This window comes from Entelurus aequoreus, linkage group LG01 (genome assembly GCF_033978785.1).
Source record: "Entelurus aequoreus isolate RoL-2023_Sb linkage group LG01, RoL_Eaeq_v1.1, whole genome shotgun sequence".
Taxonomy (NCBI): domain Eukaryota; kingdom Metazoa; phylum Chordata; class Actinopteri; order Syngnathiformes; family Syngnathidae; genus Entelurus; species Entelurus aequoreus.
Genome location: NC_084731.1, coordinates 101,435,626 through 101,455,456, shown reverse-complemented (window position 1 = coordinate 101,455,456; position 19,831 = coordinate 101,435,626). Strand labels below are relative to the sequence as shown.

Below are 19,831 nucleotides of genomic sequence, written 5' to 3'. Positions count from 1 at the left end.
GGCTAACTGCTGGCCTGCTGTGCAGTGAGACTGTATTGCTATATGAATTATATCAGCTAACTAAACTATGGCATAGTTTAGTTAGCTGAGTTATATAATGTACAGTGTATTTTGTCAACAACTGTATGTGTGTAACGTATTTCTTGTGCTGAGCATTCATAAAACTGCTGCAAAAGACGTACTGGTTGAGGCTCGCAGTAATCCGGCCTCCTGGTGGTAGAGGGCGGTAGTGATCCCAGAGATCATTCCTCGGCCGCAGAAGAAAAAAAAAAAGGAAAAAATAAAGTTTGCAAGTCAATTAGTGCAGCGATTGTTTATTTCCTCTCGCCTGGACTTTTATTAAAAACATGGAGGATTACATATGTAAAATAAAACAGTTTTCTAAACTGGACTTTCAATCGAAGCAGGAGGTAATAATTAAAGGTAGACCAACGCCGGAGCTAAAAGGTTTGCTTTTGACTTCGGGACAGAAGACCCGTTCTTTTCAAACGACGTGGTACACACGCAAAGGCTGGCTGTGTGGATGTCCAGCAAGAAAGGTAAGACCATAATAATGTTTTTTTTATTAAATGTGCTTTTTTGTGTGCTACAGTTTGTATGTGTAAAGAATGCTGGTATGAGCTTTTAAACATAACCCGTTAACTGCTGCCACCAAAATGATTCCCGGGCACGGCGCCGCTGCTGCCCACTGCTCCCCAAGGGGATGGGTCAAATGCAGAGGACAAATTTCACCACACCTAGTGTGTGTGTGACAATCATTGGTACTTTAACTTTAACTTAACAATCACATGGTGAATAAGATGCTATTTAGGGTTCATATGTTTGTAAATCTGACTGTGATGATGCAGTCGTGCCTCACCAGACATTAACCTCACCGCACGGTGAGGTTAATATATATATATATATATATATATATATATATATATATATATATATATATATATATATATATATATATATATATATATATATAAAAAAAAATTTTTAATTTTTAAATTATATTTTAGGGGGGGGGGGTGGGGGGGATATACTGCACATTTTGGAAAAAAAAAAACGTTTCTATGACAAAAAAGGGAAAAAGACGAGCAAAAAAACAACAACATTATAGATGATAAATGGGTTATACTTGTATAGCGCTTTTCTACCTTCAGGGTACTCAAAGCGCTTTGACACTATTTCCACATTCACCCATTCACACACACATTCACACACTGATGGCTGGAGCTGCCATGCAAGGCGCTAACCAGCACCCATCAGGAGCAAGGGTGAAGTGTCTTTCCCAAGGACACAACGGACGTGACTAGGATGGTAGAAGGTGGGGATTGAACCCCAGTAACCAGCAACCCTCCGATTGCTGGCACGGCACGCCACGCCACGCCGTCCCCATTAAAACATAAACCCCACCCTCCCCACAAAAAAACAACCTTTTAGTCAACGAATATATCTGAAGTTTATTTAGAGATTTAAGGGTTGAAAGTAAAAAAATGTTTTATGACTTATAAGTGGGACCCTTTTGGATCCCTGAGAATGTTATTGGATTTACTAATAATAATGCATCAAAATCAAATGTTGATATGAATTATTGACCTATTAAAGTCTCCAATCACTTCACGTCAAATATTCCACTTTGAAATTTTTTGGGGGGGGAAATATTATATATTTTGTGTGTTTGCCATACAAAAACAAAGTGTTCTATGACATAAGATATAACAAAACAAAAAACATAACTTATTTTTATGAGTGGGACCCTTTTGGGTCCTTGAGAATTTTAGTGGTATTTTTTTTCCTGATCTGTCATTTCTGAAATAAAAAATAAGGAATCAAAATCAATGTTGTTATGAATTATTTATCATTTTAAGGCTCAAATTATTTCAAATATTACATTTAGAAAAAATATTTTGGGAAAAAATATTGCACATTTTGTGTTTGCCACAAAAAAAACTATGTTTCCTAAGATAAAAAGGGAATAGACACAAAAAAAACATTTAAAAAAAAAAAAAAAAAAAACTTTTGACAGATAAATCTGAAGTTGATCTAGAGATTTAAGGGTTGGAATTTAAAAAAAGTAGGACTTTTATGAGTGAGACCCTTGTGGATCCCTGAGGATATTACTGGATTTGTTTTTTTAAACTCATTGCTTAAAAAATAACAATGCATCAAAATCAATATTGTTATGAATTATTGACCTATTAAAGGTTCCAATTACTTCATGTCAAATATTCCACTTTGTCATTTTTGAATAGAAAAATATAAAACATTTTGTATTTGTGTGTTTCATGACAAAAATAAATCAAACCAAAATAATAATAATAATTTTTAAAAATTTGGGATTTATCTCAAGTTGATCTAGATATTTAAGGGTTTAAAGTAAAAATAAATAAATAATGTATGACTTTTTATTAACTATTTTATGAGTGGGACCCTTTTGGATCCGTAAAAATTTTAGCGGGATTTTTTTTTCTAAACTGTCATTTCTCAAAAAATAGTCAGGAATCCAAATCAATGTTGTTACGAAATATTTATCGATTTAAGGATCCAAGTACATCACATCAAATATCTTTTTGGGGGAAATATTACATATTTTGTGTTTTTGCCATGAAAAACAGGGTTTTCTTGAACAAAAAGGGCATAAAATATTGAAAAATGTACTAACTTTATATTGATAGGTCGATCTGAAGTTGATGGAGAGATTCAAGTGATTTTTATGACTGATATCCAAACTTGAGGGGAGCCCTAAAGGTTAAAACAAATCTATATGTTGTTTTGTTTTGGAAATGAAAAATAACAAAATGGCCCTTGCATGCGTTCATTTTTTAGTGTGCGGCCCTCAGTGGAAACAATTTGGACACTCTTAACATTAACAAACACCAGAGGGAAAAAAAACATCAATAAAAAATATTGTTTTCTTTATGTTTCCAGTAAATACCAATAAGAAAAATAAAGTCAGGCCCCGCCCCTTTACATCAATAAACTCCTCAGCCAATGGCAGGTAAAGAAGGGCGGGGCCAAAGAGACTCTGACTTGACACAACTTGATACACAATACTCAACTTTGTACACAAAAAGCTCTTATTGTGAAAGTCTGACAGGAAACGTGGTCTCTCGGGTGGCAGCGGTCCCTGGAGAGGCTGACTGGACTTTATCCTCCATATAAAAACATTCTTCCTGTTCTGCTGGTGAGAGGAAAGCGTTCCAACGACAAATGGCTTTGTGTAGGCCACGCCCACTGGGAAAGACGACTTTTAAGAGCGTCTTTAAGGCTTTTTTTTCTCTTTCGCTCGTTCTTTTACTTAGACAAAATAAAGCAGCGGCTCTCTGCTAGAAAAATAGAAACAGTCGAATACGATGGCTTAGGTGCTGCGTTTACGGGGCGACGTGTCGCTCGCCGAGATTTTCGGAGTGGCACTTCCCTCTAACGGAACATCTTTGGCAGCCAATCATCATTTGTCGGGGGAGGGGTAGAGGGGATCGATAATTATCTCCCTTCAAAATTAACAAAAAGACACAACAACTGTGTGCCCAAAGATGTGTGTCATGTGCACAAGCATAGAAACACAACAGTCAATGTCAGGTTGCCATGGAAACCACAGAGCATGAAAATAACAACACACTGACTGTGTTGCTGCCATGTCCAGGTCGCGATGCATTCAGGGACACTGTCAACAGCAGGGTTTTCTTTTTTCAGCGCGTCTTTGCGCTGAGGTCCAGTAGGCGTGTCCCATCTGCACGTACACGTAATTTATTCAAGGACGAAGGCGGCGCGAGGGATGCGAACCTCCTCGAACGGAATGAAGCGAGGAATGTCCTCGTTAAGTTCCAAGGAATGTAAAATGAAATAAGTCAAAAAGTTTGAAAGGTGCACTCACCTTCCAGGAAAACATGGCGCTCATTAACATTAGAAGAAAACCATCCTCCAAAATGGCCGCCAAAATCAGGAAGTGGAAATAAATAAACGTCTGACTTCCCTTCTTCCTCATGAATATTAATGAGCAGGAGGCGGAGTGTCGTACTTGAGGTCCTCCAAGCTAGCCATGACTGTGAGGGCGCCATCTTGGGAGCCTGGCGTGGAGAGCAAACAAGAGGCCAGGAAGGTTCAGGGTTTCTGGGGACCGGGGGACAGCACCACGGGGGTGGACAGTCCGTCCACGCTCAGCGCCGGGATGTGCATCTGGTTACTGCCGTTCGTGGGGAACTGGAGGAGACATGTTGTCATTTAGAACATGGCGGACTTGGGAGAAAAACATGGCAGTCACCTGGAAAGAGAGCTTGGCGGGCGAGCGGGGAGCGATGGGACTGAGCGTGCTCCAGAAGTGGATGGTGGACGGAAGCGGGCTGGGGGTCAACAGGACGGGCGTCTGGGGACAAACAAAGTCAGCGTGCGGAGGAGTCACGCGGGCGCGTCGCTATCGAGCGCTTACCAGGGCGTGCGAGGTGATGACGCCGGGCGTCAGCGTGTTGGCGGCCGAGCCGGGCGCCAGCAGACTGTTGACGGCGGCGTTGAACTGCAGACAAAGACAAATGAACAGGAAGTGATGTCGCCGGTCAGAGGCGGTACATTCCCGTGTCGCGCTCGTTGAGGACTGCACCTTGTCTAGGGAGAGGCCGGGGGGTAGGGAGGGGGAGGACGGCAGCTCCAAGCCTCGGGGCTTCTTCGGTTTGGGAGGAACCAGGTCTGAAGCCGACCTCGCCGCCGCCAGTGGCGTCGATGACGTCACCGCAGACACGGATGGGTCTACGAGGCAAATACACACACACCACCTTTTTAGTAACATAATAGTAACATAACACAGTTTAGTAACATAATAGTAATGGTAACACAGTACACATAGTAACATAATAGTAACACAGTACTCATAGTAAAATAATAGTAATAGTAACACAGTATACACATAGTAACATAATTGTAACAGTAACAGTACACATAGTAACAAAATAATAACAGTAACACAGTACACATAGTCACATAATAGTAACATAACACAGTACACATACAGTAACATAATAGTAATAATAACAGTACACATAGTAACATAATTGTAACAGTAACAGTACACATAGTAACAAAATAATAACAGTAACACAGTACACAGTCACATAATAGTAACATAACACAGTACACATACAGTAACATTATAGTAATAACAGTACACATAGTAACGTAATAGTAGCACAGTACACATAGTAACATAATAGTAATAGTAACAATACACACAGTAACATAATAGTAACAGTAACATAGTATACACATAGTAACATAATTGTAACAGTAACAGTACACATGGTAACAAAATAGTAACAGTAACACCGTACACATAGTAACATAATAGTAACATAACAGTACACATATAGTAACATAATAGTAATAGTAACAGTACACATAGTAACACAGTACACATAGTAACATAATAGTAACAGTAACACAGTACACATAGTAACATTATAGTAATAGTAACACAGTACATATAGTAACATAATCGTAATAGTAACACAGTACACATAGTAACATAATAGTAATAGTAACACAGTACACATAGTAACATAACACAGTACACATAGTAACATAATAGTAATAGTAACACCGTACACATAGTAACATAATAGTAATAGTAACACAGCACACATAGTAACCTAATAGTAATAGTAACACAGTACACATAGTAACATAATAGTAATAGTAACACAGTACACATAGTAACGTAATAGTAATAGTAACACAGTACACATAGTAACAAAGCAGTGATAATAACAGGGTCGATACATATTGCAATTTAACAGTATGTGTAATGATGTAATGGTAAGAGTAGTAAAGGTATCAATAGTAGTAACGTAACAGTAATAATATGTGTAGTAACAAACATTAAGAGTATATGTAGTATTGTAACAGCCGTAACAGTAAGAGAATGTGTAGTAGTGATGTAACACTAATAGTAAGAGTATGTGTGGTAACGTAACAGTGGTAATAAGAGTATTTCTAGTAACATAACAGTCATAAGAGTAAGAGTATGTCAACTACACATACAGTAATATTATGTGTAGTAACAAACAGTAAGAGTATATGTAGTAATAATGTAACAGTCGTAACAATAAGAGTATGTGCAGTAGTGATGTTACAGTAGGAGTAGGAGTATGTGTAATAACGTAACAATAATAAAAAAGTATTTAACGTAACAGCAAGTTTGTGCAGTATCAGTAAGAGTGCATGTAGTAATGTAACAGACGAAACAGTAAGCATACGTGTAGTAACATATCAGTAATAGTAAGAGTATGTGTAGTAACGAAACAGTAATGGTAAGAGTGCGTGCAGGAATGGGACAGTAATAGTTTGGGTAGTAATTCAACATGTGGAACAGTAATAGTACGTGTAGTAACGTAACAGTAATAGTATGTGCAGTCATTTAACAATCGAAACAGTAATAGTATGTGTAGTAATCTAACAGTAATACTATGTGTAGTAATGTAATAGTAATATAATGTGTAGTAATGTAAGAGTAATAGTAGGTGTAGTAAATAATACTATTACGTTGCTACACATACTAAGAGTAGTAAAGTATAAGTACATGTAGTAGTGTAATAGTTATAGTAGGTGTAGTAAAATAACAGTAATATTAAGTGTTGTAAAGTAACAGTAATAGTAAGTGTAGTAATTATAGTAACGTTAGTGTAGTAATGTAATAGCAATAGTATGTGTAGAAACTAACAGTAATAGTAATTGTAGTGAAGTAAGAGTAATAGTAAGTGTAGTAAAGTAACAGTATTAGTACATGTAGTAAATAACTGTAATGGTAGATGTAGTGAACTAACAGTAATAGTAAGTGTAGTAAAGTAACAGTATTAGTACATGTTGTAAATAACTGTAATAGTACATGTAGTGAACTAACAGTAATAGTAAGTGTAGTAAAGTAAAAAGTATTAGTATGTGTAGTAACGTAATAGTAAGTGTAGTAAAGTAACAGTAATAGTACATGTAGTAAAGTAACAGTAATAAGTACATGTAGTAATGTAATAGTAATATTAAATAAAATTGGTGCGGTGTGGCTCGGTTGGTAGGCCGGCCGTGTCTGCAACTTGAAGGTTACAGGTTCGATCCCCGCTTCCACCATCCTAGTGTCCTTGGGCAAGATACTTTACCCACCTGCTCCCAGTGCCACCCACACTGGTTTAAATGTAGCTGTGATAATGGGTTTCACTATGTAAAGCACTTTGAGTCACTAGAGAAAAGTGCTATATAAATATAATTCACTTCACACAATAGTACATGTGGTAAAGTAACAGTAATAGTAAGTGTAGTAAAGTAACAATAATAGTAAGTGTAGTAAATTAACAGTAATTGTATGTGTAGTAAATAATAGTAAGTGCCGTAAAGTAACAGTAAGTGTAGTAAAGTAACAATAATAGTAAGTGTAGTAAAGTAACAGTAATAATAAGTGTAGTAAAATAACAATAATAGTAAGTGTAGTAAAGTAACAGTAATAATAAGTGTAGTAAAATAACAATAATAGTAAGTGTAGTAAAGTAACAGTAATAGTAAGTGTAGTAAAGTAACAGTAAAAGTACATTTAGCAAAGTAACAGTAATAGTAAATGTAGTAATTTAATAATATAGTACACGTAGTAAAGTATAAGTAATAGTAAGTGTAGTAAAGTAACAGTGATATTAAGTGCAGTAAAGAAACAATAATAGTAAGTGTAGTAAAGTAACAATAATTGTACATGTAGTAAATAATATTAAGTCAAGTAAAGTAACATTAATAGTAAGTGCGGTAAAGTAAGAGTAATAGTAAGTGTAGTAAAGTAACAGTATGTGTAGTAACATAACAGTAAATGTAGTAAAGTAACAGTACATTTAGCAAAGTAACAGTAATAGTATGTGTAGTAAAGTAACAGTACGTGTAGTAACATAACAGTAAATGTAGTAAAGTAACAGTAAATGAAGTAAAGTAACAGTGATAATACATTTAGTAAAGTAACAGTAATTGTACGTGTAGTAAATAATAGTAAGTGTAGTAAAGTAAGAGTAATAGTAAGTGCAGTAAAGTAACAGAATGTGTAGTAACTAGGGATGATGTTCGTTAAGAAATTATCGATGTCGATGCCATTATCGAATCCTCTTATCGAATCCTCTTATCGGACCGATTCCTTATCGAATCCAGATAGGTTGTTGTGTGTGCACTGAGTTCCAAAAGCCATAGATGTTATGTGACTGGGCCGGCACGCTATTTATATGGAGGAAAGGCGGACGTGACTGAGGACAGCATGCGGACGTTAAAGGGGGAAGGTTTCAGGTGAGAGAGGACGCTAAAGGCACGTTCCCAGTGAGCATATAGTGCTGTTATGTGCGTTGTAAATAAAAAAATTGCCGACAAACACATCACCAACATGGACGAGGTGCCGCTCACTTTCGATATCCCGGTGAAGCACACTGTGGAGAAAAAGGGGACCAGCACGGTAGCGAATACATACGCACAACGGGGCAAGAGAAGTCGGTTTTTACTGTTGTGCTAGCTTGCTATACTAATGGACAACGAGACTGACTTTAAAAATGAGGAGAGGGAATCTGGCGTGTTTGATGGAGAACTTGCCCACCTGTTCATTTCGAACACAGAAGATGAGGACTTTGATGGATTTGTGGATGAGGACTGATAAAAAATAATGTGAGTACATTGATAAATACTTCAATAAAGTACAACCGAACTCAGCTTTGCTCCTGCTGCCTTTTTAAAACAGCGTCCATGCATGCTAGCCTATGTTTTAAGATAGCGTATATTTAACCATGCCTGCGCCCAAAAATACGCTGTGCCTTATTTATGCGTTAAATACAGAAATAGCACCTGTAACTGACACGGCGCCTTTTAACGCGTTGCGCCCTATGGTCGCGAAAATACGGTATAGTGGCTTCGATAACGGGAACTGGTTCTCAAAAAGGGATTCGAATCCATGGAATCGGTTCTTTTCTTATCGAAGCATTGGGAGAACCGGTTTTCGAACATCATCCCCAGTAGTAACATACCAGTAAATGTAGTGAAGTAACAGTAATAGTACATGTAGTAATGTAATAGTAATAGTAAGTGTAGTAAAGTAACAGTAGTAGTACATTTAGTAAAGTAACAGTAATTGTACGTGTAGTAAATAATAGTAAGTGTAGTAAAGTGAGAGTAATAAGTGTAGTAAAGTAACAGTGTGAGTAGTAACAAAACAGCAACTGTAGTAAAGTAACAGTACATTTAGTAAAGTAACAGTAATTTTATGTGTACTAAATAATAGTAAGTGTAGTAAAGTAAGAGTAATAATAAGTATAGTAAAGTAACAGTATGTGTAGTAACATACCAGTAAATCTAGTAAAGTAACAGTAATAGTATATGTAATAGTAGTAAAGTAACAGTAGTAGTACATTTAGTAAAGTAACAGTAATAGTATATGTAATAGTAATAGTAGTAAACTAACAGTAGTAGTGAATTTAGTAAAGTAACAGTAATAGTACAAGTAGTAATGTAATAGTAACTGTGGTAAAGTAACAGTAATAGTAAGTAGGAGCAATAGTACATATAGTAAAGAATACTAGTAAGTAGGAGTGATAGTACATGTAGTAAAGTAATAGTAAGTAGGAGTAATAATACTTGTAGTAAAGTAACAGTAATATTAAGTAGGAGTAAAACTGCATGTAGTACAGTAAGAGTAATAGTAAGTAGGAGTAATAGTACATGTAGTAAAGTAAGAGTAATAGTAAGTAGGAGTAATAGTACTTGTAGTAAAGTAAGAGTATAGTAAGTAGGAGTAATAGTACTTGTAGCAAAGTAAGAGTAGCCGTAAGTAGGAGTTATAGTACTTGTAGCAAAGTAAGAGTAATAGTAAGTAGGAGTAATAGTATATGTAGTAAAGTAAGAGTAACAGTAAGTAGGAGTAATAGTACTTGTAGTAAAGTAAGAGTAACAGTAAGTAGGAGTAATAGTACATGTAGTAAAGTAAGAGTAATAGTAAGCAGGAGTAATAATGCTTGTAGTAAAGTAACAGTAATAGTAAGTAGGGGTAATAGTGCATGTAGTAAAGTAACAGTAATTTTAAGTAGGAGTAAAAGTGCATGTAGTACAGTAAGAGTAATAGTATGTAGGAGTAATTGTACATGTAGTAAAGTAAGAGCAATAGTAATTAGGAGTAATAGTACTTTTAGTAAAGTAAGAGTAATAGTAAGCAGGAGTAATAGTACTTGTAGCAAAGTAAGAGTAATAGTAAGTAGGAGTAATAGCATATGTAGTAAAGTAAGAGTAATAGTAAGGAGGAGTAATAGTACTTGTAGTAAAGCAAGAGTAATAGTAATTAGGAGTAGTAGTACTTGTAGCAAAGTAAGAGTAATATTAAGTAGGAGTAATAGTACTTGTAGCAAAGCAAGAGTAATAGTAAGTAGGGGTAATAGTACTTGTAGCAAAGTAATAGCAGGTAGGAGTAATAGTACTTGTAGTAAAATAATAGTAAGTAGAAGTAATTGTAGTAAAGCAAGAGTAATGGTACGTAGGAGTAATAGTACATGTAGTAAAGTAAGAGTAATAGTAAGTAGGAGTAATAGTACATGTAGCAAAGTAATAGTAAGTAGGAGTAATAGTACTTGTGGCAAAGCAAGAGTAATAGTAAGTAGGGGTAATAGTACTTGTAGTAATGTAAGAGTAATAGTAAGTAGGAGTAATAGTACTTGTAACAAAGTAAGAGTAATAGCAAGTAGGAGTAATAGTACTTGTAGTAGCGTAATAGTAAGTAGGAGTAATAGTACTTGTAACAAAGTAAGAGTAATAGCAAGTAGGAGTAATAGTACTTGTAGTAACGTAAGAGCAATAGTAAGTAGGCGTAATAGTACTTGTAACAAAGTACGCGTAATAGCAAGTAGGAGTAATAGTACTTGTAGTAAAGTAAGAGTAATAATAGCAAGTAGGAGTAATAGTACTTGTAGTAAAGTAAGAGTAATAGTAAGTAGGAGTAATAGTACTTGTAGTAAAGTAAGAGTAATAGTAAGTAGGAGCAACGTTCCCTCTAAGGTGCGCGCCTGTGCAATTGCGCACTGCTCAAGCATCCTCTGCGCACGGCAAATCTATGCTGCGCACAAAATCAAATAAAAAAATAAGCGCATAACAATTTTCGACACACGGACACGACAGAGAAAACATTTTTCGTCATCATTGTTCAAATATTGTAACGACTGTCGAGACGCTTTGAGGACATGAATTCCATCCATCACTTTACTGAGCAAAACTCTTTATTGTCGGCCATAAACACATCACCAAAACATTAGTAAAAAAAATTATATCTAGCAAAAGTGGTCATTTTCTGCAGTACAAACCAGAACAAAAGCAACTTTGTTATATCAACAGCAGCCGCTCGCTCTTTCTTACTTGCGCCAACACATGCACATATGGCACTTAGCCAGTGATGCGTTTACAGCCACACAAAAAGTCGGACAACTCCAACACCACACATAAAGTGTCATTCCAGGTCGTTACACTATGATTTACCAATCAAATGTGTGCTTATTCTAGTGTCATTTATCAGGAATCTTAATTTATAAATATTAATCATGAAATGCTGTTAGTATATTAAATAAACACTAATAAAAATATATTTTTTACAAACAGCAAGTTGCAGGAATGTACACATGATCCCCGGCTTACATCTCATTGTGCAACATGTGAATGTTTTAATGGGAACTAAATGCACTGTCTGAAAGTTGTACAAATTATTTCCAAAGCAGGACCTCCACCCAGACAAACAATACAAGTACACAGTTCATGAAATACAATATTTTTTGTTATTGTCATTGTAAGTGGGCCTAAACACTTATATTAGAAATGGAAATGACTGCTGTCATTTGATCATAATAATAAGAGAATGTTGTCTGTCTATCTGTGTTGGCCCTGTGATGAGGTGGTGACTTGTCCAGGGTGTACCCCGCCTTCCGCCCGAATGCAGCTGAGATAGGCTACAGCGACCCCAAAAGGGACAAGCGGTAGAAAATGGTTGGATGGATGGAGATTGAACTTGTTATTTAGTCAGGTTTGGGACAGGTGTGCTGCTGGTGTAGCCACAGTGTGCACGTATGATGTTGCTCACATGGGCTCCACTGAATGCTCAGGGAGTTTTTGCGTTTGCTGACACACATGAAAAATTAGAGGGAACATTGAGTAGGAGTAATAGCAATAGTAAGTAGGAATAATAGTACATGTAGTAAAGTAATAGTAAGTAGGAGTAATAGTACATGTAGCAAAGTAATAGTAAGTAGGAGTAATAGTACATGTAGCAAAGTAATAGTAAGTAGGAGTAATAGTACCTGTTGCAAAGTAATAGTAATAGTAAGTAGGAGTAATAGTACTCGTAGTAAAGTAAGAGTAATAGTAAGTAGGAGCAATAGTACTTGCAGTAAAGTAAGAGTAATAGCAAGCAGGAGTAATAGTACTTGTAGTAAAGTAAGAGTAATAGCAAGTAGGAGTAATAGTACTTGTAGTAAAGTAAGAGTAATAGTAAGTAGGAGTAATAGCACATGTAGTAAAGTAAGAGTAATAGTAATTCGGAGTAATAGTACGTGTAGCAAAGAGTAATAGTAAGTAGGAGTAATAGTACATGTAATAAAGTAAGAGTAATAGTAAGTAGGAGTAATAGTACTTGTAGTAAAGTAAGAGTAATAGTAAATAGGAGTAGTAGTACTTGTAGCAAAGTAAGAGTAATAGTAAGTATGAGTAATAGTACATGTAGTAAGTAAGTAATAGTAATTATGAGTAATAGGACATGTAGTAAAGTAAGAGTAATAGTACTTGTAGTAATAGTACTTGTAGTAAAGTAAGAGTAAATAGGAGTAGTAGTACTTGTAGCAAAGTAAGAGTAATAGTAAGTATGAGTAATAGTACATGTAATAAGTGAGTAATAGTAATTATGAGTAATGGTACACGTAGTAAAGTAAGAGTAATGGTAAGTAGGACTAATAGTACATGTAGTAAATAGTAAGTATGAGTAATAGTACATGTAAAGTAAGAGTAATAGTAAGTAGGAGTAATAGTACATGTAGTAAAGTAAGAGTAATAGTAAGTCGGAGTAATAGTACTTGTAGCAAAGAGTAATAGTAAGTAGGAGTAATAGTACATGTAGTAAAGTAAGAGTAATAGTAAGTAGGAGTAATAGTGCATGCAGTAAAGTAAGAGTAATAGTAAGTAGGAGTAATAGTACATGTAGTAAAGTAAGAGTAATAGTAAATAGGAGTAGTAGTACTTGTAGCAAAGTAAAAGTAATGGTAAGTATGAGTAATAGTACATGTAGTAAGTAAAAAATAGTAATTATGAGTAATAGTACATGTAGTAAAGTAAGAGTAATAGTAAGTAGGAGTAATAGTACTTGTAGTAAAGTAAGAGTAATAGTAAATAGGAGGAGTAGTACTTGTAGCAAAGTAAGAGTAATAGTAAGTATGAGTAATAGTACATGTAGTAAGTGAGTAATAGTAATTATGAGTAATAGTACATGTAGTAAAGTAAGAGCAATGGTAAGTAGGAGTAACAGTACATGTAGCCAATAGTAAGTATGAGTATTAGTACATGTAAAGTAAGAGTAATAGTAAGTAGGAGTAATAGTACATGTAGTAAAGTAAGAGTAATAGTAAGTCGGAGTAATAGTACTTGTAGCAAAGAGTAATAGTAAGTAGGAGTAATAGTACATGTAGTAAAGTAAGAGTAATATTAAGTAGGAGTAATAGTACATGTGGTAAAGTAATAGTAATAGTAAGTAGGAGTAATAGTGCATGCCGTAAAGTAAGAGTAATAGTAAATAGGAGTAGTAGTACTTGTAGCAAAGTAAGAGTAATAGTAAGTATGAGTAATAGTACATGTAGTAAGTGAGTAATAGTAATTATGAGTAATAGTACATGTAGTAAAGTAAGAGTAATGGTAAGTAGGAGTAATAGTACATGTAGTAAATAGTAAGTATGAGTAATAGTACATGTAAATTAAGAGCAATAGTAAGTAGGAGTAATAGTACATGTAGTAAAGTAAGAGTAATAGTAAGTAGGAGTAATAGTACTTGTAGTAAAGTACTGTAAAGTGGTAGGAAAATAACATTTAGCAGACAGAAAGTGTGATATTTAATCTTCTATCTTCACGTTACCTGTTGGCGTGTCCTTTTCCTCGCCTCCCGAATGCTGATCTCTGACCTCGGCATCGATGCTTGGAGGGGGCGTGGCTTCTATGATGGCGAGCTGAGGCTGTGGTCCACCCGGGCCACAAATGAGCTGAGGAACCTGAGGAGGGGGCGGAGCAAAGACAGGCGCCGATCACTCACACGACGTTAGATGACGGCGTGTGAGAGGAGGCGTGGTCTTACCTCCTCCACCTGCTTCTCCTCCAGGGTTACTATCTCCAGGAGGTCCTCCTCCAACGGCAGGGTCTCCTCCTTGATGACAATGGGGGGCAGGGGCGGTCGTGCTGGAGGCGGGGCGACAGAGGGGGGTGCGGACGCCACAGCGGCCTGCTGCGAGGAAGGGGGGTTGATGATAACGAAGACGGGCGGGGAGTGAGTTGGGTGAGGGGCGGGGTTGGGATGGGGAGGGAAACTGGCAACGCTAGCCATGCCGCCGCCGTCTGGCTGTGGCGGTACGGGACTCACGGCGCCCCCGACGGAACCTATGGGGATGAGCGGCGTGAGGGAGGAGGGGTCGCTGACGCTGGTGAGGTAAATGTGGGGAGGGTCACCCAGCGGGGGGCCACACGGGTTCTGGGACAAACAGGAAAAGTTGTCAGCAGGGGGCGGAGACACAAAGTAGCGTGCTTGCCTACGTGCTAACAGCAAGTACTGACCTGTGATTGGCTGGGGGTGTTGGCTGGCTGGGGTTGGTTGACAACAGGTGTGGAACATGGCGAAGCATGAGTGACGATCACCTGGCGAGAAGGATCGACGCCAGCACCTACTGGCGGCGAGGAAACCTGCAGGGAACGGGTGCGGGGGGCAGGGGGGCATGAGGGCATGAGGACGGGCGTGCTGACATTTCCTGCGGAAATTTCCCTCACCTCTCTGGGGGCGGGGTCCAGCATCAGCTCCGCTTTGACCGGTCGAGGGTTCGGCGGGGCCTGCAGCGATTGGATGGTGAAGGTGGAGTAGAGGCCAGACTTCATGTAGTCGTTACGGGAACTTTTGTAGGAGCCGCCGGGCGACGACTTCTGACCACCAATACACAAATTAACGCATCAGCCACGCTCCGGTCGCTGCAACGACATCGGCGAGTCTGCGTACCTGTGCTATGCCCTTTGACAGACAGCTCAACGCCCCACCCCCTTTCGATTGGCCATTGGCATCCACGTTGTCCCTCCTCTGGCCTTCTTCCGGGGTGCGCGTCCCGTCAGGCAGGGAGGGGTCGGGCTGGCTGACGAACTTGTACACAAACTTTTGTCCGCTCACCTTCTTGATGATGTTCTGAAAAAAACGCAAGAGGAAGTGGAAAGCTCATAGCATTACGCCGTCCTGGGAGCAGTCGTCGCCATGGCAGTACCTTGTCGTAGTAGTACCGCAGCGCGCGGCTGAGTTTGTCGTAGTTCATGTTGTGTTTGTTCTTGCGGAGCCCCCACAGGCGGGCCACTTCCTCCGCGTCCAGCAGCTTGAACTCGCCGTCCTCGCCCGTCCACGAGATCAGGTGACGCTGGCGCTGGTCGTCCAGCAGGTGGAGCAAAAACTGCCAGAGCGTGATGGACGGGTCCATGGCTGCCAGGCACAAAAAAATGAAATAAAATCAATAGGATGCTTTACGACTGTCAACTTTTTAAAAGTGTACACAAACTGAGCCTCTTCAAAGATACAAACATGACGAGAACTCACATATGCTAATGAAGCTCATTGTCATTTGCTGAGCTGTTATGCAAGTAACCTATCAATCACCTTGGAAACTATTGCCACGGCAACCTTTCATGGATGCTCACCAGGGAGACGAGAGCCCTGCTGCTCCGCTCAAAAGCACTGAAGTTAAATCTATATTTTTTTCTAAATATTTTCTCGGCTGGGCTTTAATTAAGTGGGCGTGGTCACATGTGAGTGACAGGTTACTATTCAGTCCTCAAAATACCGTATTTCCTCCATGACAGCGGTTCTCAAACTTTTTTCACCAAGTACCGCCTCAAAAAACACTTGGGTTTTCCAAGAACCACTCTAATGGCCATCATTGAAATACAGTAGCGTAGTTGGCCTACGTATTCAATAAAAACAAGGCAGAGGTTTTATCTGATAAGTATATTTCATATTTGTGGACCATTTGAACAGTAACACTGTGTACTTTGAATATAAAACATTTCTATGAATGATAGAAATGACCGAGTAATACAGTTCTGTCTTAATGGTTTATTTTGGCGTGGACTATGGCCTACAGTAGTCAAATTGTAACCATTTCCATTGAAGGCCCTTTGAGAATCACTGTTCTATGGCCTTATCTCAAACACAACAGAAATCAAAGGGATGTTTAAAAAAACACATTCTTTAAGCCCCGCCCCCGACTCCACCTACTGAATAAACACAACTGCACCCTGCTGTCTAAATGAAAAAAATGCTTTTTGAATTACATTAAAACGGTTATCTACTTATCACGGACTAACTATACAAACATATTTGTGTTCAAATACGGCTGTTTGTTACGGTTCTCCGCCACAGGCCATGTGTTCCGGCGTAATTAAAACTACTAGCGCAACCATTAGAGAGTACTGTCAGCAAAAATCGATCATAAAAATGTGACGATAATAGTTGGTGGCGGTATCGCGCAATCTCTTCTCTAACAACAATTTTTCTCTAAGTAACAGTTGTATTGAAGTATTGCTTCTGTTCACTGCATTGGCCTGTTTTGTGTCTAAAAGATGCTTCTCTTTTCGGCTAAGTTCCTCAGGCTTTACGGAGATATGTGAGGTTCTCCTTATACCCGTCGCCCCACCTTCCAAGAACATCAGACAAGGACTCTTGTGATGCCAGAGATCATTTATCTATATTGTATTTGGCTTTTGGTCAAAAGGTTACTCCCTAAATTGGTTTATTTTGTGATTGATGCTGTATTACTGCCTACTTGACTTTTCAATATGCCGCCCTGGTGGAAAAAGTTAAGACACCCCTGTTCTGAAGCTCTCAAACCAAAAATAAAATATACTTAAAATATAAACAAAGTTTAGTTAGTTAATTAAACAAATCTAATACTAACTGATAATGAATTTGAAAAATGACAACAACCATAATAAACACTGTTAAATGTGTAACTGTACACTAATATTTTTATACAGGCAGAATCTTGGACACACTTGGTTATGCAGTTACACAATCGTTTTATGAATAATTGTATTCTATTCTTACATGAGAAAAAAACAGTAAAAAAAACAAAAACAACAAAAAACTGTATTCAACGCTCAAAACTGTAGCTCCACTTTAAGTACTTTTACGTAATTTCTTGTCAAAACCCGGTTGTTGTTTTTTATCGCAAAAACAATATTTTCCCCCAAAACAAGTTCAAAGTAGAATATTTGATGTGACGTAATTGGAGCATTGAATAGGTCAATAATTCATAACGCTGATTTTAATTCATTATTATTTTTGGAGCAATTAACGTTTTTTTTTTTTTTTAAATCCCACTAAAATTATTTGGGATCCAAAAGCACCCAACTCTAAAAGCCTACTTTTTTAAATTTTCTTTTTACTTTCAAAGTTTAAGCATCTAGATCAGTGGTTCTTAACCTTGTTGGAGGTACCTAACCCATACTTGCCAACCTTGAGACCTCAGATTCCGGGAGGTGGGGGGTGGGGCGTGGTCGGGGGTGGGGCGGGTGTGTGGTTGGGGCCGGGGGCGTGGTTGGGGGCGTGGTTCAGAGGGGAGGAGTATATTTACAGCTAGAATTCACCAACTCGAGTATTTCATATATATTTCCTATATATATATATATATATATATATATATATATATATATATATATATGAAATACTTGACTTTCAGTGAATTCTAGCTATATATATATATATATATATATATATATATATATATATATATATATATATATATATATATATATATATATATATATATATATATATTTTTTATTATACATATAAATAAAAGAAATACTTGAATTTCAGTGTCCCGGAGGCTATCCAGTAGATGGCAGTATTGTCCTGTTTAAGAGTGTCACAAAATTGCTGTTTACGGCAGACGAACTGCTTTACGGTAGACGAAAACGTGACTGCTGTTGTTGTGTGTTGTTACCGCGCTGGGAGGACGTTAATGAAACTGCCTAACAATAAACCCACATAAGAAACCAAGAACTCGCCCTCGATCATTCTACAGTTATAACGTGATTGGGCAGGCACGCTGTTTATATCGTGGGAAAGCGGACGTGAAAACAGACTGTCGCCGCTGTCCCCACTCAGGTCCGCATGGAGCTGGAGGGGGCGTGGCCTCCAGCTACGGCTGAATTCCGGGAGATTTTTGGGAGAAAATTTCTTCCGGGAGGTTTTCGGGAGAGGCGCTGAATTCCGGGAGTCTCCCGGAAAATCCGGGAGGGTTGGCAAGTATGACCTAACCCCACCAGTTTCATATGCGCATTCACCGAACCCTTCTTTAGTGAAAAATAAAAAATACAACATTTTCAAATTCAAGGCAAAGTTAGATGTTTTTTTTACTGGTGCACAAAATGAACCGTGCATGAACATCACCTGGTTCAAAGAACAAAACCAACACAACAACAAATTACACACCTGCAACTCAGTGAGATTTCTGCTGTTGCCTTTGAGAGACCAGTTCAGATATGCATGGCTTCACCTCGGCAAGTGCCACTCATGTCATTTTAAATGATAAATGATCAAATAAAATTATTTATTTATTTTCACAGCAAAGTCTGTTCTTTTTCTTCGTTTTCCACCCAGACATACAATACTAGTACCCAGCTCATGAAAAACAATATGTTTTGTTATTGTCATTGTAAGTGGGTCAAAACACTTAGATTAGAAAATAATCTCATGGAAATGACAGCTGTCATTTGATTATAATAATAAAACATTTAATTTGTTATTTATTCAGGTTTGGGACAGGTGTGCTCACATGTGCTCCACTGAATGCTCAAGGAGTTTTTGCGTTTGCTCACGGATGTGGAAAATTAGAGGGAACATAGTTTGAGGGTATCCATAATACGCCGATAGGGAGAAGTTTCTATTTACACAATGAGTCGGGTGTGTCTTGACCTCCGCGGCGGAGGCTCCGCCGAACCCCTGAAGCCCACTCACCGAACCCTTAAGGTTCGATCGAACCCAGGTTAAGAACCACTGCTCTAGATCAACTTCAGAATAGTTCTGTCCGTCCATTATAAGTTTATTATATTTTCATGTGTTTTATTTTTGATTTTTTGATTACCTTTTTGTCAAAGAAAACTTTGTACTTACGGCAAACACAAAATATGCAAAATTTTCCCTCAAAACATTTCAAAGCAAGTGGAATATTTGATGTGAATTAATTGGAGCCTTGAGTAGGACAATAATTCAAAACAAAATTGGTTTTGATTCATTATTTTTTGAGCAACGGCAGCATTTAAGTAAAAAACAGCCTGCATGGCAGCCTTGTGTTATCAAAGTCAACATTGCAACATTTTATTGTTACATTTCACCTGTTTTCTCTTTTATTCTACATATATAATGGTTATACATACATATACTGTATATATAATGATAAATAATAATGGATTAGATTTTATATAGCGCTTTTCTATTATTAGATACTCAAAGCGCTCACAGAGAAGTGAGAACCCATCATTCATTCACACCTGGTGGTGGTAAGCTATATTTGTAGCCACAGCTGCCCTGGGGTAGACTGAC

At 37.8% G+C, this 19,831-nt stretch overlaps 1 protein-coding gene across 2 annotated transcripts in view; it reads right to left on the bottom strand.

The window, feature by feature from the left end:
- Positions 1–1,791: 1,791 nt before the first annotated feature.
- Positions 1,792–19,831, bottom strand: part of LOC133645816 (ETS domain-containing protein Elk-1-like) — a 45,711-nt gene continuing 27,671 nt past the window's right edge. Inside the window, exons 2-11 of one of the 2 annotated variants that reach the window (XM_062040709.1) lie at positions 15,501–15,709; positions 15,245–15,424; positions 15,022–15,171; positions 14,812–14,937; positions 14,339–14,728; positions 14,123–14,255; positions 4,586–4,731; positions 4,418–4,501; positions 4,253–4,354; positions 1,792–4,191 (exon numbers count right to left, since the gene is read on the bottom strand). In XM_062040709.1, the coding sequence (XP_061896693.1) occupies positions 4,093–4,191; positions 4,253–4,354; positions 4,418–4,501; positions 4,586–4,731; positions 14,123–14,255; positions 14,339–14,728; positions 14,812–14,937; positions 15,022–15,171; positions 15,245–15,424; positions 15,501–15,709 (1,619 nt within the window). In that variant the 3' untranslated portion in view covers positions 1,792–4,092. The remainder of the gene's footprint in view (positions 4,192–4,252; positions 4,355–4,417; positions 4,502–4,585; positions 4,732–14,122; positions 14,256–14,338; positions 14,729–14,811; positions 14,938–15,021; positions 15,172–15,244; positions 15,425–15,500; positions 15,710–19,831) is intronic. The other variant, XM_062040717.1, reaches the window with a different exon arrangement.